This window comes from Amblyomma maculatum, chromosome 9 (genome assembly GCF_055883805.1).
Source record: "Amblyomma maculatum isolate TAMU_Amacu chromosome 9, ASM5588380v1, whole genome shotgun sequence".
NCBI classification, from domain to species: Eukaryota; Metazoa; Arthropoda; class Arachnida; order Ixodida; family Ixodidae; genus Amblyomma; species Amblyomma maculatum.
In genome coordinates, this window is record NC_139352.1 from 5,275,575 (window position 1) to 5,300,631 (window position 25,057).

Here is a 25,057-nt window from a genome sequence, read left to right on the forward strand (position 1 = left end):
TCTTTAAGTCGCAGCTTTTTTTTTTTTTTTTTTTTTGCTGTATGTCGTATTGATTTCATGAAAAGCGCCCTTTCCAGGTACAAGAGCAGATACGCTGCCACACACCAGCCGCGAGTTACTGTATACGCGACTTTTCACTGCCTAGTAACCGACCCATTCAACGAGCGCTGCCAAAACCATCACGAGTAACGGTTTTTCCTTGAGCCTAGCTGATCACGTTTTTTTGCTGCTTCTGTTGTCGGGGCACGCGATAAGTCCTTACTGCTCCCTCTTATTTATAGATGTGCAGCGTTCAGACGGCACCTTGAAGATAGAACTGGTAAAACCACCGCTGGCACCTTGTGCCGCGAGCTGACCTTGCGGTCCCTCGTCCGGTTAACAACACTCTGGGGAAGTTAAACGTTCTGCGTAACCATTTTCAAACAGGCAGCATGTTTATACAGCGTCCGTTGAAGCTGCCTTCGTGCTGGCCTCTCCGACGGTACACGTTGCTTGATTCGCACAAACACAAGTGCAGATAAAACCAACTCGCCCTTATTTGCGTACGCAGTCCCCACTTCGTAGCTTTTAGTTTCTCGCACCAACAGAAAGGTGAGCAAGGGCTGTGAGGTATAGAGGAACCACAAGCGAAATTATTGGAAGATGTTCGCCGTGGCAGCCCGTTTACTATAGTCCTACGTAAAGAGAGTAATTCACTCCCAATAAGGAAGGGTGTTAGGCAAACAGACCTGATCGCTTCAGTACTGTTTACCGTGTGCTTACAGGAAGTATTCACAGACCTGAATTGGACTCATTTCTAGATAAAAGTTGGTGAAGAATACCTCGGTAATTTGCGATTTGTCGATGTAATTGCCTTGCTAAGTAACTTTGGGGGCGAATTACACATGATGGTGCTAATGTGAGATTGCTCATGCAAGAGCTTGGGCGAGTTGGTGTTCAATAATTGCTGACAAAGCTTATACAGCAGACACGGAAGTAAGGAGAGACGTGCTTTAAGTCCGTGTCTATGTCTGCGTCCGCTGCGATCTGTTAAGGATGATCAATGGCCTAGACAGCTTGAAATAGGTAGCCAGATCCCGGAAGTTGTAATAGAATGTGTATACTTAGAACAGGAATCCTAAACCCAGAAAACAATAGTGAACCAAGTAAACTAAGATTGGGGTAGAGCGCATTCGGCAGACGTCTGGCCTCAGATCGTTCACCAGTATTCCTCAAGGGTAAAGTGTGCTGTATCTCAATGGTAGCAACCGCGGGGGGAAGGGGGGGGGGGGGGGGGGGGGTAGCTAAAATGATTTCACTTAATTTGAGGTGGCGCTATGGAAAGTAAAATTATAGTTGTGACGTTAAGAGACCAGAAGCGTGCAGAGTGGACCAGGGAACAAGCGCAAATTAATGATATTCTAGTCAAAATCGAAAAGAAATTGCCATGGACAGGACATGTAATGAGAAGGGAGGATGACTGATGGTAGCTCAGAGTAACTGATTGGTCTCCCAAGAGAAGGCAGTGTGCAGAAAGTTATTTTGGTTAGATATATTTAAATATACAAAGTAATTTAGGGAGTTGTCAGGGATTATAGATGGTAAAGCAGCGGCTTAATTGGATAAATAAAAAAGAAGTTGGCCGGCATTGGTGTAATCCGGCTGACGATTATGATAATATTACAATGCAGCGCCAACAAGACAAGTATATGAACAGATTAAGCAGTGACCATCGAAGCACAGCAGGATTAACGAAAAAACAAACGCCGCCTTCTGCGCAGATAGAGGTCCTGATTCGAAGTTTCTGCCTAGCTTTGTATCACCCTTACTCCTGCGGTGCCATGGCTGTGACCGGCAGAGTATCATACTCTATTCGGCGACTCCTACCCCTCTCTATCCCCGCTCCTGCCACGAAACAAACACTGTACACTTGTTCCGGACTCGCCTCTCTCTGTATTCATGCCCTTCGGTAGAAACACCCCTGCTCTAATGCGAACCCCACTCCTCCCCCTTCCCCCGTCGACCGCTGGACGGCGAATGTATATCAGAATCTCATTGCAAGCAACGTCGGCGAGTATAGGCAAGCCTCAGGACTGCTTTGTTGGATCTCCAAATGGGCGTCCGTTCACGAACGCTACAGGAGTGAAACTTCCAAGAAGGATAATAAAGTGGATTGGTGAAATATAGTTGGCAAACATTATTATAAACGGCAGCAAATAAAACGACACTCAAGAAACGCGAGATAAGAACGATGCTGCACTCACAACTGAATTACTACCCTAGATTCGGGCACCTTTTTTGTTCAGTTCATCTGCCTGCTGCTATTCGCAGGAAGTCAACTTCTTTCTTCTATAGGGATAGAGATGGCAGGCTGACACATTCCTAACAAAAAACCTGACAGAAACTGGAAAAGAATAAAGGTAAGCTGTCTCGGGAGATTTTAAAATCCTGAGCTATCAGGATTCTTCCTGTACCACTTCACCTCGTCTTCAGGCTTCACGACCGTCACGACGCTTCACGCACAATTCAAGGGCGAAGCCGATCATCTTGACGCATACGTAAGTTTACAGGTCGAGGCTATATATAATGGCTTGTGACGAAGAAGGCAAAGACACATGGGAAACGAATATTCACTATCACCGGATAAAATTTTAAAGCGCTAGCGTTCATTTGCGTGTTTCGCTTTATTCATGGACCATGCATGTCCTCATGCTTTCCACAGATGGCACCCCATACTAGTATATACGCCGCCATGGAGGAAGGAACGAACTTAGGAGAGGCTCTGACGTCATTTTTTTTGAAGCCGGCGCGGCCGCGCCGCGACCGGACGCTGCAACGTCTCTCCTCCTCCTCTACTCTCCGCATTCTCTTTCTCCTCGACGCTCACGTACCTAGGGCCCTTAGCAACGCTGTTGCTAGTGGCCCGAGTTTTCATAGCAACGCGTCGCCGTTGCTAATGGCTCGACTTGGCTAACCCTAAATTTTGACGTCACTTCCGCCACACTTTCTCCAATGCATTGGGAATGGCAAGGGCCTCTCCTAAGTTGTTTCCTTCCTCCATGTACGCTGCATTGTCATCTTCATCTCGAGCTGTGCAGCGAACATCGTCGTTCCCTCATCGAGAGCACTATGCTTTCACTGTAGCTGAACACGCCTCTGGTAAAACTGAATCACACTTTGGCGCTGCGCAGCAAACATGATTGTCTTCATCAAGTTCCAACTGTGGCCGATCCCCCTGTGTGGGTATGCGCCGTCAGTTAAGAGGACATCAGCTTTCGTGCTGTGCATCGAACATCGTCGCCTTCATGAAGTTCCACTTGTGGCGCTTAACCTAGGTAAATACGCCATGCACGTACGCCATCTTGCTAAAGATGGAGACCGCACTCGTGCCAGACGGACTGCTGAGACCATCGAGTAGCGGGACTAGCATACTGCGGCGATATTTGAATTGGAAAACATTTATTGTCAGCAATGAGCGATTTGTGGGCGCTACACTTAGATGGCCTCAAGTCTGTTGCTTTCGGCGACATTATGAGCCCACTCAGTAGCCTGAACTTGCGTCAACGGGTCTGAACTGGCCAGTATAGCCTCCCACCGCTCTACAGAATGGACTGGTATAGTAGGTCCGTCGGTGGCGGAGCTTTTTCGCAGCTCCATAGCATGGGATCGTACCCGGCTATTTCGCCGCAATCTTAACAATTTCCATTGTATTGTGCTGAGTACATGTGTGCTAATTTAGATGGACTGAAGAAGGCACGCGTCTGGAGCCAACGCCAGATTACTTCCTGCCTTTTGTCAAGTTTCTTCTCTGGTGGAGGATATATCCGCCTTTCTAGTTTAAAGTGATTAGTGTAGTTATGAAATGAGACAAATGCATCTCTCCAGGAACTGGAAATATCAGCCTGGCTCACTGCTCGGCTAACATAACCTCGAGCTATACTTTGAGCCAACTCGTTTCCTCTGTTCCTCGAGTGCCGGCACCCATATTAATTCCACCTCTTTTTGGTACCAGTCCTTATATCTTAAAATTCACTCGGTCTCTTCGGAGATCATGCCCCTGACAAAATTGTTTATAGTAGATTTGGGGTCGCTAATTATGGTAACAGCTTTGGTGCTGACCATCGCCATGGCAATAGCCGCCTCCTCCGCTGTCCCTGAGTTGTTTTTATCGAACCTGCCATTAATGTTTTACCCAAGTCGTTCACGCCCACGATAGCAAAAGAGTTGCCTCCTTCGTATTCCGTCGCGTCTACATAAACAGTGTATTCAGGGTCTTCTAACTTGGCCTCAAGGTCTTTTTTTTTTTTAATCGATATTTATTGCCTCAGGGCATCAGTTCATGAAAATTTGCAGGGTGCATGTTTTTCGGTAGCGGTTTAATAGTGAGTGCGTTCCTTACTTCGGTCGGCAGTTTGTACTTGTGCATTTCTTTCCGGGATTCTATCTTGTAGTCCTAATTTACCCAGGATCTTCCATCACGTGGATGTGGTGGCGAGCCTCTTTAGCTGTGGTATTATAAGTGCCTCGCATAGTTCCGCGGTGCTATTGTAGACCCGCGGTTTAAGACGTCTTTCCGTAGGGGTGCAGTGGGTAGCCCCAGTGCTGCTTTATATGTCTGGTTTATGATTGTTTCAATTTTGTTCTTTTCTGCCACCCCTAGCTTGAGGTAGGGGATGGTGTACACTATTCTGGTTATCACAAAAGACTGAGCAATTCGGCACAAATCTTTCTCTGACTCCGCGTTTTTTGTTGGCTATTCGCCTTATCAACCTGGTTGTCATGTTAATTGTTGACTTAGGTCGATTTATTTTCTATTGTCTTGGATTGTCAGTCACAAGACCCTGATTCTGTCCACTCTAGTTATCGGTGTGCCATTTCATTCTATCAAAATGTCTTCTGCGTTGATATTGCGTTCTTTTTTGTTCCTCGGATTACGAGAAGATTACCAAGACCGAAAGCGAGCCAAGATCGAAGCGGCAGCGACTACAGTCGACGGCTAACGCTCGTTGAACTTCGTTCAAGGATTAGTTGAACCTCTACAATTTTCATCTTTTTTAATTATTCAATTATTCTTGCATTCTATGAAACAATCTGAATATCCCCTCCTGTATCTCGGCCAGTGGGAGCATGCGTCATTATGTTTCAAGGTCAACAAAACCAAGAATGACCCCTTTGACCCTTCTCTGAATGCGCTCAGCGGCCTGACATCTGACATTTTAGAGCGCAGCTCTCCCGTTCGGCCGTTACCGAAGTAACCGAGCGAAAAAGCGTCACGAGATAGTCACGGACCAAAGATAATTCCTCGGGTGAAGAGAAAGAAGAGCCACGAGCTCTGCGCCACTCGCCCGTGGCGCTTCTTTCTCTTCACCCGAGAAATTATATCCAGCTCGTGAGAAAAATAAAGAGTGCTTTGTAACTGCGCATATATGCGTACAGCATCTCTAAATTCTTTGCCTCAATATATCGCATAAACGCCTGATAGCTCACTCAATTTTCGCATTGCGGAGTATCGTAATCGTCCTCGGAATTTTTCCCTCGATTACTCTACCTTTCAGCCTCCATTCGACATCACTGCCTCAGCTGAGCATTCGTGACCGACAGAGGCAGAAGAAAAGGCCACCGAGGAGGGCGCGAGCGTGGAGGACGACGACGCTGACTACTTCTGTAAGGATGCTGCTGCTCCTGCTGGGAGTCGGGGCCTTCCTCGCCGCGGCGCCCTCCGCCATGGCCGCGGCCATGGCGCATAACAGTGAGTTTACCGTACCCTTTACTTGAGCACCGGCGGCTTATACTCCACGCACGCCAGCAGAATCACTCGACAGCAGGGAGGCCTAAGCGGTTCTCAAGCTCCAAAGCTGTGGCGATCCACCGCCGCAAGAGCCTCGGTGTTTGTGTAGTCTGGAAACTGCCGAGTTCATTTTTTACTTGCAGCTTTCTTGTCCTGGACAGTGGCTCCTATCACCTGTTCCTGTATGGGAGATAAAGGATGGAGTTGGGGGGGGGGGGGAGGGGGAGGGGAGATGTTACTGCATATTTTAGGCGAAAGCCTTTAATGGCTCATACTGGCGGTCATGACCCTGTACCCTGTTCGTCCGACCACGAGAAGTATCACTTTTTTTGCGAGATTCCACGGGATACCACGAAATAGTGACGTCATCACCTGGTGACTTCATCGGCCATGACGCCCGGGATCGTGAAATACACAATTCTCCTTGCCTACATGTGAGGAAGATAGTTAAAATAAATAAAATATCCTGTCACCACAGGGAAGCAAGCCTCCATCCCTTGGATCCCCAGCCAAGCGCTTTAACCAACTGCGCCACGCCCGGGATCGTGAAACGCACATCATAATTCTCCTTGTCTACCGTGAGGATGATAGTATAACGGGATTCTGCGAGTGACAGATACTGCGCCTTTCCTGTAAACCAATGATAGAATGCCGGTGAACTTCGATGCGTTCAACGGGACGCTGGTTGTGTTCGACAAGGGTCGCGCGATGTACCGTCACGACTGGTCATGACCTGGGCGTCTGATCCAGACGTCCGCGAGGCGCTTTTCATTGGGCGCTTCCTCGAATGCCACACCACACAGCAAACAGAAGCAGACGCTGTACAGCAGGCATTAACGGCGTTTCAAGTTGGCTTACACGAAAGAAAAGATGCAGTATCTGTTACACCTACGCGGACACCTGACCCGCGCCGTAAAAAAAAAACTGATTTATTTATAGGAAGGGAAAGGCGCAGTAACTGTCTCACTTGATTTCTGTGGACACCGCAACCGCGCCGTAAGGGAAGGGAGGAAGATGGGAGTGAAAGTGGAAAGAGAGAAAGAGGAGCCGTAGTGGAGGGCTACGGAGTAATTTCGACCACCTGGGGATCTTTAACGTGCGCTGACATCGCACAGCACACGACGCCTCTTCGTTTCGCCTCCATCGAAACGCAGCCGCCGAGGTCGGGTTCGAACCCGGGAACTCCGGCACAGTAGTCGGTTGTTGTTGTTGTGGCTATCGGAAGAAGGAAAAGACAATGCACGGGCCTGCTACTGGTTCTGTAGCTGAGCCACCTCCGCTGCCTCGTGCAGATAGAAGAGAATATAGAGAAGAAAGAAAAGGAAGAGGGAAAGAAAGACGCGCGCCGCAACAACAGCCGTCGTCCGCCACCAGCGGTGGCGTGTGCAATGACGGCCTGAACAGATAAAAATTCGGTGCCAGGCGAGCCCCCGCCGCAAGCGGTGGTGACCCACCTGTACCAGCCCCATCAGGGGAGAGCCCCCCCCCCCCCTCCCCTCACAGTAGTCGGGCGTCCCTCACTGTAGTCGGGCGTCTTACCACTGCACCACCCCGGCGGGGCTACCCGCGCCGTAAACGAAGGGAAGGAGGTGGCAGTGAAAGAAGAGAGGGAGATATAGCTGCCGTAGTGGAGTCAAACCATCACGCTACATACAGTGGCTTTCGGCTCATCGTACAGTGCCCTGTAGAATTTTTTCAGATACGGTTGCTGTTTGCGAACGTATGATAAACAGCTTCTTCTTTTTTTTCTAATAACTCCGAAACGGTTCCAAAATGAAGGGTGTCCTTCAAGTAACTAAAAAGACGAGTTTCGTCGCTTCGTTTCTCTGAGGTCGCAAGTGCTCGGTAAGGAAAGTATGTGTCCGTTTAATCTGCGTATACATGCAATAACGTCCATTCCTCTGTCAACTGCATCGTCCACGTGAAAGCAATGAGCTTGGATGCTCCACTTTAATCGTTTGCTCATTTGTGGAAACGCAGCTTTCGTGTGCCTTCCGAAACCGGTCAAATTCGACACGTGCACCAGCATCCGCCTACTAAGCCCGTGTCAGGCAGACCAGGAATGCGACACGCGCGTCTGCTGCAAGGACTGGTGCGGGAACTACTGCGCCTTCAAGCAGCGCAGCTTCGCCGTTAAGCCGCCGGCCGCGGAGCCGGACCCGGCGGAGGAGGACGAAAATGGCTCGGAGGAAGAACGTCTTGCACCTCCAGTCCCTCCGGCCAGGGGAAGCAGAAGGATCGACCGGGGAAGCCCCAAGGACAAAGACGAGGACCGGGAGGATACCCCACGACGCAAGAACCTGCGCAGGCGGTACGAGATCCGAGCTGCGAAAATAGTCCGCCAAGAAAGCCTGCACAGACGCTGATTAATATTAATGTAGTGTAGCGAATCACTAGGGACAATAGACAGATAACAAGAGGGCAACATTAGGGCTCTACCCCACCTTTTCTCCTATTTTCTTCCCCTGCTTGCAAACCCGGAGGCAGGTGCGACTTTGCTGTAGCCAGAAATAAGTTCCTTTGGTGTCGGAAAAGTATTCGTAATTACTAGTGCCGAGGCTAACGAACTGCGAAGGAATTTGTTGATGCCGTTGCCCGAAAGTATACTACTGTTCACAGGGGGCCCAGGTTCTCGGCAGATGTCGAAACATGTACACTTTGACGTTACTAACTCTGATTCACCAATCCAATATTTTCTAGTACCACCCTGTCTTGCTAGAACGTCAGATTTGAGGAATTCTACGCGACAGCGCCAGTTTTCTCATCAAAACTTCCCATCACCGCATTGATCTCAATACAACCTAACGGGAGAGTGAGACCCAACATTTATCCTCCCTTGTTAAATTATCGAAGAACTTTACTGAGGGCCATCTGTCAACTCCGCGTAGCGGTCTGTCCGTGCAGCTTAATGGCGATCGGTGAGCCAGCTAGCCCATTGAAGTCGAAAAGACGCTTTATGGATGCTCTGCAGTAGATACTGAGCCACCTCTCCCAAGATTCATGTAACTTCAGGTGACCACGACTCGTGCTGCGTCATACGGTACAGTTTCTAGGCCGTCCCTATATGCAGGTTAGCTGGCGAGCAAGATGTGGAATGATAAGCACATTTGGACTGCTGCTCCCCAGCTACGAACGGCAGCTTGTTCACGTCCCTGAAAGGAAATGTGCGTTGTGATTGCATGCTCACCTATTGGGCCCAAACATGGTGACCAATAAAATCTACGCCGAATCGAGCGCTGGACTAAACAGGCGCAACGTTACGAGAATTTATGGCCGATCAATACTTATCAGGGCGCACCATTTGAGGATGTCGTGTGCCTCCTCTCTTTTCTTTTCTTTTTTTTTTTTTTTTTTTTTTTTTTTTGCTGTCCTCGTCTTGGGTTACGCCATATATTTTCATGTCATCAGAATATGGTACTCCTGAAATTAAGACCGAGTGAGCAGTGGTGTCGAGAGCTGGCAACCGATGGTCAGCGATGGTCAGGTGGCGTGACTAGCTTGGGAAACCTTTCAGAGCGAAAGGTGTACTACACCAGATTTTTCCAAGATCATCAGGTGGGGCAATTAGTCTTGAGACCAGGAACTTTGTTTAGTTTAAAGTCAAATAGGCCGCTTAGCACTGCGTTGACCAACTGGCCTAACGACCTTTGACCTTGGACATGGAAGTGTAAAGCGTAACCACTCTCGCTCTGTATCTAGGCTTAGAATCGTTAAAACCTTTATCATTGTTTTAACAATGTGACCATCATGGGCCCAAAACATGATCAGTCGGTATTCACTGGGACAGACCTGACGACGGGGGTGGTGGTGAGCCTGTACAGGATGAAAGGAAAGTGTGCAGGGAACATCGTCGATTTTTCTAAAATGTCATGTCTTTGCAGCCGCCCCGGTCGGCGCCGTCGTCGTATGGACTCGGCGGGCTCCGATCCCCTTATGGACGCTAACCGAGAAGACGCGGACGACTCCGGTGCCAGCGGCGGGGGCGGCCAGCCGCAGCACGAGTACTTCGACGTCAGGAAATAAAGGAGCCACCTTTACACTTGTCTGATTTAACTTCGTAGAGGGCGATAGAGCAGTGAATACGAAAAGCATTGCGCCTTGCAGATGAAAAAAGGAGGACAAATAATGAGCGAGCTTTACAATATACATCAAAAGTATCAGTAAAGAAACAAGCACCGAGAATATGCCTTTCGCCATATTAGCTGTGCGCGATTCGCCATGCTGTATGCACGCGAACAAAATGGCATACACATTTATACAAGTGGGACGAAGTCGTTACTGCCGGCTCCAAGATAAGATGCCCCAAAAATTCTCCGTGGAGACTCCCCTTCAGTCTCGGAGGATGCCTGCGCACAAATGGATGTATGATGCAAGCGTGGGTAACGGTCCCAGACCGGGCGCTCATCTGAGTTGTCTTTGAAGCTTCTCCGAAGACCACCTGGCTGAAATATGCTTGCTTGTCGCATGGTTTGTACACCCCGCACAACTTGTAAAGTTTATTGATTATGAAGTCAGCACCTCTCAGCTTCAATCCCTCTTTCCAGCCTCCGCTTTCTACAGCGCAAGGTGTCCGTGTACTGTGTGCATGCTCTAAATTATCCGGAGCTATCCATTACTGCTTCCGTCAGAATTTAAAAGATTAAACTCGTTAAGCCAAGCTACAAACCGTCCTACTCCATTCCCATAATAAACTAGCCGACAAGTGCTACTTTCTTCCGACCATGAACCCTCCAGTTTCCTCTAAAGTCTCTCAAAACTCTAGGGCTGTCGCGCTCATTTGGGACAAGACCATGGACCGCTAAACATTGGGACACAACTAGACCGCTTTGTCAGCCTTGGTTTGGTTTTGGTTTTGTGGGGTTTAACGTCCCAAAGCGACTCAGGCTATGAGAGACGCCGTAGTGGAGGACTCCGGAAATTTCGACCACCTGGGGTTCCTTACCGTGCACTGACATCGCACAGCACACGTGCGCCTTGCTTTTCGCCTCCACCGAAAAGCGGCCGCCGAGGCCGGGATTCGATCCCGCGTCCTTGGGAACAGTAGTCGAGCGCCGTAACCACTGCGCCACCCCGGCGGGGCTTTTGTCAGCCTTGTTCCAGCGCCCGTACGGCCTTCTCGCTGTGCCTTCACTTCGTACCTGTCTACTTTTACAGCGCACTTGAGAATCGGAAAGCTCTAGCACCATAAAAAAGGGATGCCAAGGACGTTGCAAATTAAAAACCAATCAACCATACCCAGAAAAGATGGACATTTTTTTAAGAAAATGTTTTGAAGCCTAATATGTTCAAACATTGATTAACTTTTCGATATTTCACGATTACTTTCGATGCATTCGCAAATCTTCCCTCGGAATGCAACTACTTTTTACTATTTTCGAAAACGCAGCCCATTTTATTTACTATAGCAGTTTGGATTACTCTTTGTGAGCGCGAGACAAATAATATGGTCATAAAGGTATCTTACATAATTTCACAGTCACCTCAGAAGAAAAAAAAAAGCGACGGGGTGCACTATTAAAGTGCACCCCATCATTTTTTTTTTTTTTTTTTGCAATCTTAATTACTCATTGAGATCGCAGGACAAACTTCATCAGCGATATCTCGGTAGGTGGTGGTGGTGATGGTGGTGATGAAAAACGTTTAATATTTCAAAAGAGGATGGAGGTGTGCATGAACCGGTCTTGAAGATCCGGCCCTTACAAATACTAGGTGGGGACCCTAGTACGGGACCCCAGTGGCGTCGGCCGCTGTCCGGGCGCACTCGACCAAGGCCTTTTGGACCTGCAGGTCATAGCAGCCAAGCAGGGTCGCCTCCCAGTTCTCCCGAGTGTGGGGTTGGGGTGAGGAGGAATAGCAGGGTTGGATGGGCAAGTCCACACAATGTGGCAGGTGTTTGAAGACTTCTCCGCACAGTGCAGACAACTGCCCGTAAAGGAAGGATTAAAATGTTTGAGTGCTGCCGGTTACAGCAGAGTGTTGGTATAGAGACAGAGTAGAAGCCGCTCCTCCGTCTTAGATAGACCTTTACTCGGGCGAGGGTAAAGGTTATGGAAAGATTGATAATAAAAATAATGTCTTTAAAAGAATACGCTGGCTCGAATTCGAGATCCTAATCTAAGGGGTCGAGAGAGGAAGCCCGGAAAGAGAGCGCGCGGGCGCGTCAGCTGCCTCATTCCCCTCGAGACCAATAAAGCAGTAGACCATACCATGTTCCGGCGAGCGGGGTCCCCAGTATAGGTGCAATTTTTAAGTAGTCGCGGTAGGCTAAGTATGGAGCACAGCCTTGCTCGACGTTCTGACAGGCGCCTCGAGAGTCGGATATAATTATTTTGGAATCAGTGTGGGTATAGCAGCTAGCGCAATGGCGACCTCCTCCGCGTGAGTTATGTCGCGGGCGCGAAATGTAAGCCCGTTAACTGCGACTGGTGGATCACTGCGGCCACGTACCATCCCCCTTAGTGGGAATGCGGAGGCGTCCATGTAATAAGTGCCGGGTTTCGACCCATAATGGCAGCCCAGGGCTTCCGCCCGCGCCGGCCGGCCATTGTGGTCTTCACGTGTAGGGAAGAAAGCCTACGTGGAGGGCGCATCTCCACTCGGAAGGGAGACGTACATGCTCTTCCATAAGGGTGGTATGTTGGATGCGTAGCCGGGCAAGGAAGCGGTGACCCGACGTGTATTAGAAAGACGTGTGTATTGGTTGGTTAAGTGAGCCTCTCGGATCTCTCGGAACGTGCTCACCATGCCCAGGCCCAGGAGACGCTGGTTGGAGGTGTTCACGGGGAGATTGAGGGCTCTCTTAAAAATTTTGCGCAGGATGACTTCGAGTGCATCCTCGTCTGGTTTCCGAAGGTGGAGGTAATAAGTCGAATACAGGATTCGACTGGTCACGAATGCATGCGCCAGCCGCAAGGCGTCTTTGCACCGCAACCCCCCGCGTTTCTTAGAAACCCGGCGGACTATGCTGCTCGCCTGGTGCCCCACCTTACGGAGTTTTGCCAGGGTTGTGTCCGACCGTCTATGTTGATGAATGAAGAGCTCGAGTACCCGGGCTCCTGTGTATTTAAGAATTGGCCCTGTTTCCATGCACAGAGCTCAATTTTGGCCGTACACTTTGGTGAGGGGCGTATGTGTTGAAATTCAGATTTTTGAGGGGAGCATTGAAGGCCGCAGTGGAGAGCATAACAGTCCACCGTGGTTGCCGCTTGCTGCAGGTTGGCCTCAATATCTCCGAGGGAGCCTTGCGTGGCCCACAAGGTGATGTCATCAGCATACAGCGCATGCTGCACACCAGCGACAACATCCAATTGGGGCCGGCAGAGGCATTTTAGCCAGATTGAATAAGAGAGGAGACAGTACTGCACCCTGTGCTGTTCCTCTGGCTCCAAGTTGGAACGGGCCATGTTCAGTGTCTTGCATTTTAGTGTAGGATTGGCGATCTGTCAAAAATTGCCGAATGTATCTGAACGCGTTGCGTCCGCAGCCGGTTTGTCAAAGATGAGTGAGTACACACTAAACAACTTCTCACCCTTAAGGGTGGAAAAAAGGGTGCGCCGCCTATTTGCACCCAATAGCGCACCCTTGAAACACCCTATTTGGCAGTATCTCACCTTTAAAGGTGCGAAAAATGGTTCGCTACAAAATTGCACCTTATTTCGGCTGATGCGCCCTATGTTAAGGGTGCAGAACGGGCCGTTACCAAAAGGGTGCAAATGACGGCGCTGAAAGGGTGCGGCAACAAATGCGTGCTGCAATTAATTACATGTATTTATATTCACCCTGTAACGGCCTTAAGGCTGACAGTATCAATAAATAATAATAAAATAAAAAAATATTAATATATTCGAATGGTGTACACGTCACAAAGCGCCGTTCTTAATATGTATCACGAAAAAATAAAGTGGAATTGGGCGACGTTAACCACAGAAAATATTGAACGTTTGTATAGATATTTAATCAGTTAACAAAGTTGATTAGTTCAATTTTTTTTAAATGCATTGCAGTTAGCATGCGCATATCATTCACATGACCTTTGCATCAGCAAAATACAATCAGTACTGGTTTAGATAGTGCATGAAAAATTGTACTGATTATAAAAAGAAAGAGAGAGTTATCTGCGTCTTCTAATCTTTGTCGGCACATCTACCAGGCAGCTTTGTTCAGCACCGTATTACCTGCACGCATAGCGAGACACTGCTGCGCACAATACCTAGACAACGGACTTCCTACTCGGGTTCCAATTTTGCTGCTTCATTTACTGTGCTGCCGATTATATATTTCAGACAGTTGCCTCTTTTTCAAAACTACTGATTTTCTACAACAAAATTTCATGTGCACTTTGTTCGGCTTCGCTAATCCATCACCGGAAAAAGATAACCGTTTTAATGTCATCTGAACTGGCACGTGCACTTTTCAAACTCACTTCAAAGCAAGCAGCAGGTCGTTATTTCACATTGCCCCCAACTGGCAATTTCCTGGGTGTTGCACTGATTTCTGCTGCCGTTATTATGCCTTTATGCCAAAATACGGCACTAGAAATAACACTAAAAAACAGAACACACTCAAGTTTCATTTTTTGTAACGAAACTGAAACAGAAACGAACAATGCTTTTACCATTTCACCACCAGGCGGCCGCCGGTAGTTACCCAGGCTACCTTCCTCTCGCCAACATGGCCGCCTGCACGCTGCTGATGTGACCACGTTTCGACGACCGTTAATCTGCAGCATCGATTGCGAACCGTCGTGAAATGTGCTGCGTTTCGCGTGCATAATTGTTGCAGAAGTGTGTACGCCTGTGAAGTGCCGTCGGTAGGTTATGTTTCGGGCAAACGGGCATTTGTCGTGCCGGTTAGTTTTCAGTGTTCGTGCTCTTTGTTTTGCTCAAGCGTATTTGTTGGTTCACCGTGTCAAGTTTTAGAGGTTCGAAGGAAGAAGGCGTGGAAATGTTTTTCTGCGTGACCAACTGAACCCACACTTGTTGGTTCGGCATCGGTGGTGCGAAGGCGAACAGCTTTGAGCACGGCTCATGCATTCGTCCGTAAAGGTAAGCATATTCAATCACATTCCGAGGCGGGCAGTGAGGGAACCGTAACAATGGCCTACCGCATTGCTGCACTGTTTGTCGTTTGTTTTGGAACGTGACAGAACGGGCGGGAACGGAACGCGCTTGATTTCAGCTGACTGCAAAAATGTTATCGCTCATGAAGTTGGATGTCGCGGCGGTTATGTTCGCAGATTTGCCGCAAGAAAATAGGACTCCTTCCTTACAAATAAAAAATAAAATAAAAGCGTACTGGGCTTCCTTGCTTTACGCACAGGAGGTCCACGAAACGAAATTTTCTTGGAAGTTGGGTGATGAGCACTGATTTGTAAAAGTCTCTCGGCCTCGAAACTGGTTTCTATTCGTGCTAGTTCACGTTATGGGGCAAAGTAAAGGAAACACAGTATGTTTGTACATAAAATGTTTTGCTGACTTTCGAGATAACGCTAGCGCTTTGCGGACGTAGGAACTCAAAGCACTTTCCCATCAGTTATCGCGGCTTTTCCTCTCCGTTGATCATCCCTAGGTAGCATGTTAGATAGAGGTGAAATGGAGAAGCACATGGGGGCTATGATGCCTTGTGAGTGCGCGTAGCAAATTTACTGAGGTCTAAAAATATTCTTTAGCCATCCTGTATGATCATATCCCATTTGCCTCTGCGGGACGTTAAACCGCATAATTTACAAAGCACCATTTTGAGTGGCTACTATGCCCAACCAATGTTATTTTTCCCCATCAGGATTTACATATTTAATTTCTGTGAGTGGGGGGGGAGGGGGGAGGAGGCAGGGACCTCTGTCAGGCTTTCACATAGCCTTTAGTCCCTGCCTCCTCTCGCTTGTACGAGGAATCAGTAAACCATTTCCAAAATCGCATCATAAGCTGTTCTTATCGTGAGGGTCTTGTATCCGCTTGCCTGGAATGTAAAGTGTTGCTTTTGGGTTGTGATGCTTTTCTTATGGTTTTTACATTTGTTTCCTACAGTCCTTTATATTTTGTGTTGTCGGTAGTGGGCATTACAATGAATGGATATTTGCAGGTGATGCTTCTGCATTGAAGTAGGAGCTGACAGCTTGGATTCTAGGCCAGAAATCGTGCAGTAAGTTGCTGTTACAGTGTTGCTATGTTTTTTGTTCTTACCAAATGTTCACTTTCTTTGCTCTTTTCCTTAAATCTACTATTTGGAGCAGTTCTATTTGCCTGTTACAAGAGCCATAATGTAGGCCAGCTAGTTTCTTTGTTTCCAGTTTCTGCGTTTGGTTTTGAATCAGCATTTTCTTTTAGTTTTGTTTTCGTACTGTGCTTGCTTTGGGCACAGGCCGATCGATCGCAGTCATGGCTTCAAATTGGCCTCTTCCTGGAGCTGTTCTTGCACGACACAAGCTATGGATTTCGTAGTAAGTAAAACATCGCTTTATGAGTCTTGCGCGCAAATTGAGATTAAGATTGACAAACCGCTCTAGAAGCAGAAAAAATGGAATGCGTATTCTCTAGATTTTTTTTCATTTTTGTTTAGTCCGTAAATTTTGAAAACTTAACCTCCTCGGTTTTATGGCTCGCATTCTCTTTTCTTTCTTTCGTGTGATAGTATGCCTTGCAATAAAGAACGATTTCTTATAAAAATAAGTACGCACCGTATTCTTAAAGGAAGTACACCAAGCCCCATTGATAAGTGCCCTTTGCTAGATTTTCTTTAGATCCCATTCATGCTGTTCGATATTCACATCTCCATTTTTTTTTTCATTTTTTTTTTTTTGTACCGAAAGTAAGGTTCCATATTCACAATTGAATTTTATGCTGTCATTATTGTTTTTTGAACTTAATGGATTACATCTCATCAATTGGTTTCTTTCCACAGTTTCTGCCAAGATATTTAAAAACAACTTTCTTAAACACCAAATAATAGGCTTGAACAGGCTTTTTTTTTTTCATTCCTTCTGTGGTCCAGTATACAAAGATCTGCATGTGTTAGAACTCTGGCAATGCCTGTGTTGTACTGGCACTCATGTAGCTTCAAAGCGCCTGCCAAACGTTAGCAGAATTTGTGGCAAATACTATTTCTGATTTTTTTTTTCTGGGAATCAAAAAGCTATTGCTTGTAATATTTCAGCAAAGGGAGGAATATTCTGCAGAATGGGGCATCAACATTTGCATAATGTGCTCCAGTTTCTCTCTGCACGCTGTGGAGTATATTTTTGTGAGTGGTTATATAACTGAATATGTAACTTACTTTTACATGTTTCAGAATACTTTTTCGCCAAATCTGATTGCAATTTAGGGCATGCCAATGCCATTATTACTGCTGATCAGTCTTTTGTAATACAGGCTTGTCTACTTTACCTGCAGCTACTTTGGAGCCCTCTTCTATGTCACCACTCATCACTGACAAGGACAAGGTGGCTCAAGCTGCAGTGCATTCTGTGGATCCAGCTTCAGACCATTTCTTGCCTGTCGACTGCCCTGCTGCACACCCTCTGAGCTCTGGCATATTTATGCAAGCCATCACCCGCCTGCAACTGCTTGGGATGTGCAACTAGAGAGAATGGAGTCATGCAGTCACGTTTTCAACTCAGGTTAGTTACGAGACTGGTAAACATTTCTTAATTTTGATATATCACCTTCTTTACCATGGACATTTGTTGCTGATTAGCGTAATTCATACACCTACATAGCCTATCAGGAGACGTGGAACTAAACCATAGACCACACATAGCAGCCTGCCTGCATTCCGTGCAATTTATCTGAAAAGTTTTATTGTAGTTGGAACTTACAGAATACAAAATCTTCACTTAACTCACTCTTATTTCCTGCTCTATTGAAGATACATTTGGCTGTTGGCCATTTTGTGCTGGCGCACTAAAAAAGGCTGGGCAAATTGAATACCTGTGGAAAACAGGTGGAAAATGCCATTTTTGCCCTTACAGAAAGTTGCAACTTTGGAGACCTGCTGCTAGCGTACAGAAATTTTGTCATCCATCCCTTTTTACCCACTGAATCTATGCAGCCTTTACCTCTATGAGAATGATTAAAAACCTGCTTTTCTATTGCACTTAACTCAGTAAAAGATCGCAAAAATTACTCCAGAAACAGCGCGCTACAAAAAAGTCCATTTTCAAACTTAAATACGGGCATGATGTGCTATGTCATTAGCGTTAAAATCGTTTTCTGTTTATTATTCAGGTTCATTGCTTATTTCCTTAATTTCACGTAAAATTGGGAGCACCTTGAAAGAAAAAATACCATATAGAAACAAGTTAAACAGTCCTGGCGTTCTCCCATGAAATTTTAAGCAATAGCAAATTTAATCCACTTCAAGCAATCATCAACACTACCAACAAGCAGAAAGTGACTTTATAAGCATTGAGAAGGCTTTGGATATTGCATAAGATAAAATGTAACTAAATTCAGCAAATAATAAATTGAACTTTTGACTCCTACTTCTTAAGAACAAGCCATAAGCACATCTACAGAGAGAATATGCATTCGGTTTTATATTTATTTTTATATCTTTAGCTTACATAGCAGAACACATTTTTGTACTTGATATTTTTAAAGTACTTAGGATTGTTTTTATGTCAGTTAAAGAAAAATAAGATGCTGTAGTTTTTTAAATTCAAGTCACAGTTGTCTGTTTTTTGGTAATTTCAAATATTTGCCGAATGCAAGATGATATGGAGAAAGTCTAGAACTTCCAATTTTTTGAGAAATAGAGAACTAGGTCAGGGTAATGTGCAGAAAGAGTTTTAGTGGCAACACTTTATTTAGTTGTGCCAGAGTGTAGGGCTGAATATTAACAAGCTTCAAAACCAGTGTTCAATTTTGAACTTTTATAATTTTAAACAATAGAATGCAACCCTTTTTCAAGCCGTAATATATATTAAGTATTGAGGATTCTTGAGAGGGATTTTCATGAAAATCGATGATGATATTTAAAAAATAATTGAAATAAATTGGTGCATTTTTGCGGTTTTCAAATTTTGGGCAAGTTTTATTTGTTGTGGAGAACACACAGAGCAGTCTAGAGCTCTCTGTTTTGCCTGAAAATAAGGAAATTATCTGATTCATGAACGGAAAAGGCTTCATAAAGAAATATGATGCATCATGCCCCTATTTAAGGTTGAAAATGGAGCAAAGCTCCGGATGTTTCACTACAACGGCAACAACAAAACATGTTTTTTAATAACTCCCATAAAAGTAAAATTTTCATTTAATGGATAAAAAGAATAGCTGACAAACTTTTAGTATGCTAGCAGCAGGTCTCCAAACTTTCAACATTTTTAAATAGCAAAACTGCGTTTTTCACCTGTAGTGATATACAATTTTTTCCCGTGAAAACTACACCACACCTTGCAAAACTAAATAAAGCCCATATTTGTGCCGAGACAATTGCCCACCACATATAACAGTTTCACTGAAAACAAAAAATGGTCATAGGACCTCGATTACAGTTCTTATCTGAATACGCCGCTAAAGTTTTGTAGATTGCTTTTTTCAATGACAGCTATTTCATATTTCAGTAAATCATGAAGCTGCTTAACCGGCTTCACTGTTGCGGTGTATTAGGCGTTATGGCACATAGGCTGCTAAGGCTTATTATTATGCATTATGCTTATTTCTGTAACTGGAACCACAATTTTTATTTCACTTTATAAGGTTACCTTGCCCACTTTTCGGAAAGTTACTACAACCATTTTTTTACCCATGCCTGGCAAACAGTACAGAAATAAGATAAATAAATCATCTTAATTCTGCTGAAAACAGTACATAGAAGAGAAATCCCTCACTTAAAGGTATTTTATAACCATTTTTTTGGCTGTTTGGGAATTCTGCTGCTATCTATGAGCATCATTGCAGCTCTCACATGGAGTTCTCATGTTGTCACTGATGAAAAGAATACATTATATTAGACCACTCTCTCATTAAATGCGGCCCTTCTAAGTTCAGTCGGCAGCTTATATTTCACTTGGAGCATGAGCACATGCTAATTTTGCCTTTCATTTCCTTTTATTTGTATTTTTCAAGTGTATTAAAGATGTATATGGCTTTTTTTTCTTAGTGCCTGCAGTATCTAAACTCTAAGACTACTGCCACTCTTCAAAGTTACCTCTCTTTTTCTTTTTTATTACTACTCAACTAGAGGACCTTAAAAGAAGATAAAATAATGATTCTCCTTTGTATTTGCTGTATCTGTACACATTGTTTCCAGGAATACTAAGAAAGGGTTGAGGGTGAGCCTCAGTCCAGTAGTAGCCAGCATTTAAAAAAAAGTACTTGTCCTCATCTTGGCAGTGGGGTCATTGGTTCTGGAGCTTGCATATGTTTTTGTTTCACAAAAAGAAAGCAGAGGACGGAAGGTGAATAGAGGTAAGGGTTAAGAGAATGTTATTGTTTAAATAGCTTCCTCTGAGCTGGGCTACAGCAGCAGCAGCAGAGTACTTTTGAAAAACATTCTGGAGGTGGCAAATTATATACCAGCGTTAGATGTTCAGGAGTGTAGTGATAAAAAAAGAATTATATGTCGCATGTGACTAGTGAAAAATTATCAAACGTTATCAAGAAGTAAAAATATAAAAAGACAGAACGTTGGGTAAACACGTGGAGTCATGCATTAGAAAAAGTATTCATTACCTACTGGCTAGAATGCTCCTGATATAATCAAAAATTAGGGACAGGGCAATGAATGAGCATAACATTAAATAGTCATCAGGCAGGTACAAGCAAAACATTCCTGATTGCAGTCTTCAGCCTTTAAGTGAGATTAGTCATAATTTTGATTAAATTAGGGTATTTATCTCAAGTCAGCTTTAATTCTACAAAAAGCAACTATAGGGAGCCATTTCTAATCCATGAATTTAGAGCAGTGCAAAATAAATATCTCAAAAGGAACATTTTAATCTCTTAAATACAATCCCCCCGCACCATAAGTAGTTTGCAAGGCAGTCACATGCACCATGAATGGGGCAATTTATTTATAGCAAGTGTACCTCCACTAGCATAGGCTCAACATGTTTAGTAAACATTTCCTTTTTATCACTGGTGACATTGGTTACCCCTTGAATCTTTTTCGTCTGGTAATGCCTTTTTTTGGCAGGTATGGTTTACTCAAATTTATTTTTTCAGTTGCCCTTTCTCCACAGCATTTCATTTATGTTTTGCATGGCATTCTTAGCCTATGCTAGTACTTAACCAATTCCAAATAGCTCTTAACGACTATTTAACTGCATCTGTATTGCCTGTTCCTTTCAAAAAAAACATGCGCCAGCATTGAGCCTGCTTTAGATGCTGACTTATCTACCCCATACTGTAGTTTTCCCTGCTACTGCCATCTTTTTATTTTGTTTTTCTGGTGCTAGACCACCCAGACCAAAATCATAGAGGTTAATACCCAGGCAAACATAATTTCGCTTCTTGCTGTGCCCCTCTTTCCCTCCCCTTCCTCCCTTTCTCAGTTTTCTTCTTGGGAAGTAAAAGGTTCTTCCCTGCCAGTGATGCTCATGGTGTCCAGATAGACAAGTGCCTTTTCAAACTTTTGACTTGGCTTGTAAACTGAAGCTTTTCTGCTACCCTTCAATTCTCTTTCATGCTATGTACTTACCTTGCTCTTGTTCTACCCTGGATCATCTTACAACAAGTAGTATGTATATGTGCAGGTAATGGCCACAGTTCTATGGGCCTCTACCGCCCAAAAGGGAGTCTATAATCTGCAAGACTAACAGTAGTCCTGTTAATCTACATGCAAAGTAAAATCATAAATAAAAGGTGATATAAAGGCCTAAAAACATATTATTGGATAGCTGCTGAATGTCATTTTGATTCCGCAGCTTACTGTCTTCAGGATTTGTTATAAGCTTTACCATATAGCATGTCAAATTGTATTGTGCAGAAGAAAATAATTCCTTTAGAGCTATGGTGGTAAAGAGCAACAGAAGCCTCAAAGAGCCCTAGAACTGTAAGCAAGAGCGGGTGGCACACTGTATCTGCAGGTAGAGCGGTTTCCCAATCATACAACAGGAAAAAAAAAACTGAAATGCTGCTTTCAACTAAAGGCTAAGTTTTAAAATGTGCAGTCTTCACCCACATACTTATTGTCAGCATTCCACCTGCACTAATGCAACTTTTTTTCTGTTTCATAATACATTTTTAACGACATCTCTAAATAACTTGCAGATCACAGTTGGCAAGGAAATTGTGTCATGTTTCTTTTCATCAGTGTTTAATTTAAATTACAAGCATATTGACATGATTAAGTTTGGAATAATTACAAAAATACGAAAGCTGCCAGTTTAGACATTGTAGGTTTGCTGGCTTTTGCCCAAAAATTTACATTTGGCTTAAGCAACTTTTGTGTGCATAAATATCAAAGAAACCATTTGTATTGTTATTGTTAACGTTCTTTGTATTATAGTGAGATAATTTGTAGCATTTAAGTAGCTATCAAAAAAAGTGGGTTTCAAGGAATACTTTAACAAATCTTGAAGATGGGTTAGATGGTGCGTTGCAACTTGACGAAAGGTAAAAGCGCACAGGAAGACACACACCCGAGCGAAGACAACACAGGACACGCGGACACACAGGACAGTGTGTGTTCTGTGTCGTCTTCACTCGAGTGTGTCTTCCGGGGCAATTTTACCTTTCGTTGAAGGAATACCTCTTCAATAATCGGCACCCAATGCAATATTTATTGCCACTGCAGGACTCGTGTTCCAGCTACTCCTGTCTGCATATACTCTGGGGAAAATATTGAAGATGTCGACCTGCTGTGCATCAAGGTGGACCGTGAAAAGCTGTTCTCTGCGACAAGTGGGCTGGAGTGACTGGCAGCTGTTTTGTCCGCCAACATCCAGTATGACCGCAAGCTATTTTACACATGTTCTAGAGCGCCTCTTCTTTATTATGCATTTATTGTACCTAGAGTGGTGGCTACGAAGTTCTTGAACAGTCACCTAAAGTATCTCAATTTTCATGTGCAGGGAGTTGCATGTTCTGCTGTCTTGTCATAAATATACTTGCCTTTTTTTGTATATCTACACATTTCTTAGTCATTCCTGTAGGAGAGGGTGCCATTCACTAAATGAGTGATGCAATATTTTTACTCTGTCATGTCATAACATTGTGATATGCACTGTAATAAATTGTAGACATTTCTCCAAACTAAGTAATTTTGAGTTGTCCAACCCTATAAACCAGCCAGATAACTTGCTGATAGTGTGAATAAACTTTGCTACCAAAACTGTAGGTGTCACTTGTATATGATTGTAAAGCTGCCTCTGAGTAACTTTGCTGCACAGACTTTTTCCCATTACTGTTTCAGGAATCGCCATGCCCTATTTTTGGTATGTTTTTGCTCAGCATGGTTGTCTGAACAGTTGCCCAGCATCTCCATGACATGCACAGATAGATCTTCAAATTGAGCTGTATACACGTCATTGTGCCTTATTGAAATTATATACCTAAACATGGAAAGTATTTGTTAGATGCTTATAGGATGCTCTTCATAGACTCGCCCTGAAGCAGAAGCCTGGGATTGTGTGGCAAGAAATGCATGCACAAATATTGAATTCTGTGGCCACATATTTTTAGTTGCATTGTTTTTGCCCTCAACTTATTGATAGAAACACAGGAACTCCTCGTCATTGCTGACTAGCAACCGAGCAGACTTCTCTGCAATGCTTTAACCAGTGCAGGGAAAAGTGAAAATGACACTTCGGACAGATCACGGGTGCATGAAAACTGATATTCAAAGCTTTAATGCATCCCTGACCTGTCCGAAATGTCATTTTCACTTTCTCCTGCACTGGATAAAGCATTGCAGACATGTGTGTTCGGTTGCCAGTTAGCATAGACGAGCAGTTTTTGTGTTTTTACCAATAAGTTTAAAGCGAAAACAATGCAAACTAAGAATATGGGCCAACAGAATTCTATATTTGTGTACACATTTCCCGCCAGGCATCAACCCAGGTTTCTACTTCAGATTGAATCTATGTGGAGCACCCTTTTAGCACCCTATTTGGTTAGGGTGCGAAGGAGAAACTGCACCCTTAGACAAGGGTGCAACCATCGCACCCTATAAAATTTTAAGCTGGGCACCCTTCTTTAAGGGTGCGGTATCTGCACCCTATTCTTTGCACCCTATTGGTTGCACCCTTTAGGCAAGAAAGGGTGAGCGTCTGGGGACAAGCCAGTTTCCACCCTTAAGGGTGAGAAATTGTTTAGTGTGTATTATTACCTCATGAGTAACGTTGTCGAAGGCTCCCTTCAAGTATAAAGCGAGTACGACCCTAGAATTCGACCGGATCAAGAACATCCCGATTAAGTTGTAGCAGAACATCCTATGCGGACCTGTGCGTGCGAAATCCGAACATGGAGTCTGCGAAGATGTGTTGATTTTTCATGAGCTCGGACAACCTAGCTGTCACGAACCATCGTCTCCATTAGTTTGCTTGCACACGAGGTGAGAGAGATGGGGCGAAGGTTGTCCGTGCTGATGTCCTTGCCAGCTTTTGGAATGAAAGTGACCAGAGCGGTCTTCTAATCGATGTGGAGCGGCGCGTCTCAGAGCCAAATTGAATTATATCTCGGTACGCATCGGAAAATTAAACCATTTCTACCAATATGTTCAAAATAAGTATCTTGCAGTATACCACTTCAAAACACAGACAATAGGAATTTATGGCAGTTTTAAATACTAGCCGCGGGCGAACGACCACTTTCAAACGCAAAATTTTGCCACTAATCCGCAGCTCAAACCACTACCGTCAACATGTGCATAACATTGTATGACAGTACATACCGCAGTTGTCTCGCAGTTGAAATGTTCCCACAATCCCGGACTTGATAATATCCGTGGTTTACTAAAGAAATTGCAAATTGAACTTAACCACAGAGCCAGACTGGCTAGCACAGAAGACTCGACTATTGACCATATTTACACCGCCAATCGGGGGTAGATCTATAGGAATACACGATTGCGTTCGATCAGGCTGGTTGGTGCTTTAAGTCACTGAGGAAGCACTAGCATACCTCGTGCATACAGCGACACGGAAGAGAGCTATACGTCCAAATAATTTTGCAGTGAAACCCACACGCGTTTTATGCGCGTCCTCAAGGCCATGGCAATCGCTGCCGCCCCGTGCTATATGCTTGCCTGCTCTTGGAATCCGCTCCGTTCCCTTTGCAGAGTATATGCGCTCTATGTGACTCATACTGTCGTAGACGCTGACGGAGGCGCCCAGGTTAACTTTAAGTAGCA

General features: G+C 44.9%; 1 protein-coding gene and 1 long non-coding RNA gene across 2 annotated transcripts; both read left to right on the forward strand.

Moving 5' to 3' along the window:
- The first annotated feature begins 5,649 nt into the window (after nt 1-5,649).
- On the forward strand, nt 5,650-9,790 carry LOC146178144 (uncharacterized). Its single transcript, XM_084579642.1, has 3 exons — nt 5,650-5,728; nt 7,748-8,092; nt 9,654-9,790. Exons 1-3 carry the CDS (start codon nt 5,650-5,652, stop codon nt 9,788-9,790), a joined length of 561 nt encoding a protein of 186 aa, XP_084435768.1.
- Nucleotides 9,791-13,651: 3,861 nt separating this feature from the next.
- Nucleotides 13,652-23,058, forward strand: LOC146178145 (uncharacterized). Its single transcript, XR_014700566.1, has 5 exons — nt 13,652-14,811; nt 15,848-15,907; nt 16,127-16,205; nt 17,155-17,381; nt 22,502-23,058. It is a non-coding gene; the product is annotated as an uncharacterized LOC146178145 (long non-coding RNA).
- The last annotated feature ends 1,999 nt before the right edge of the window (nt 23,059-25,057 follow it).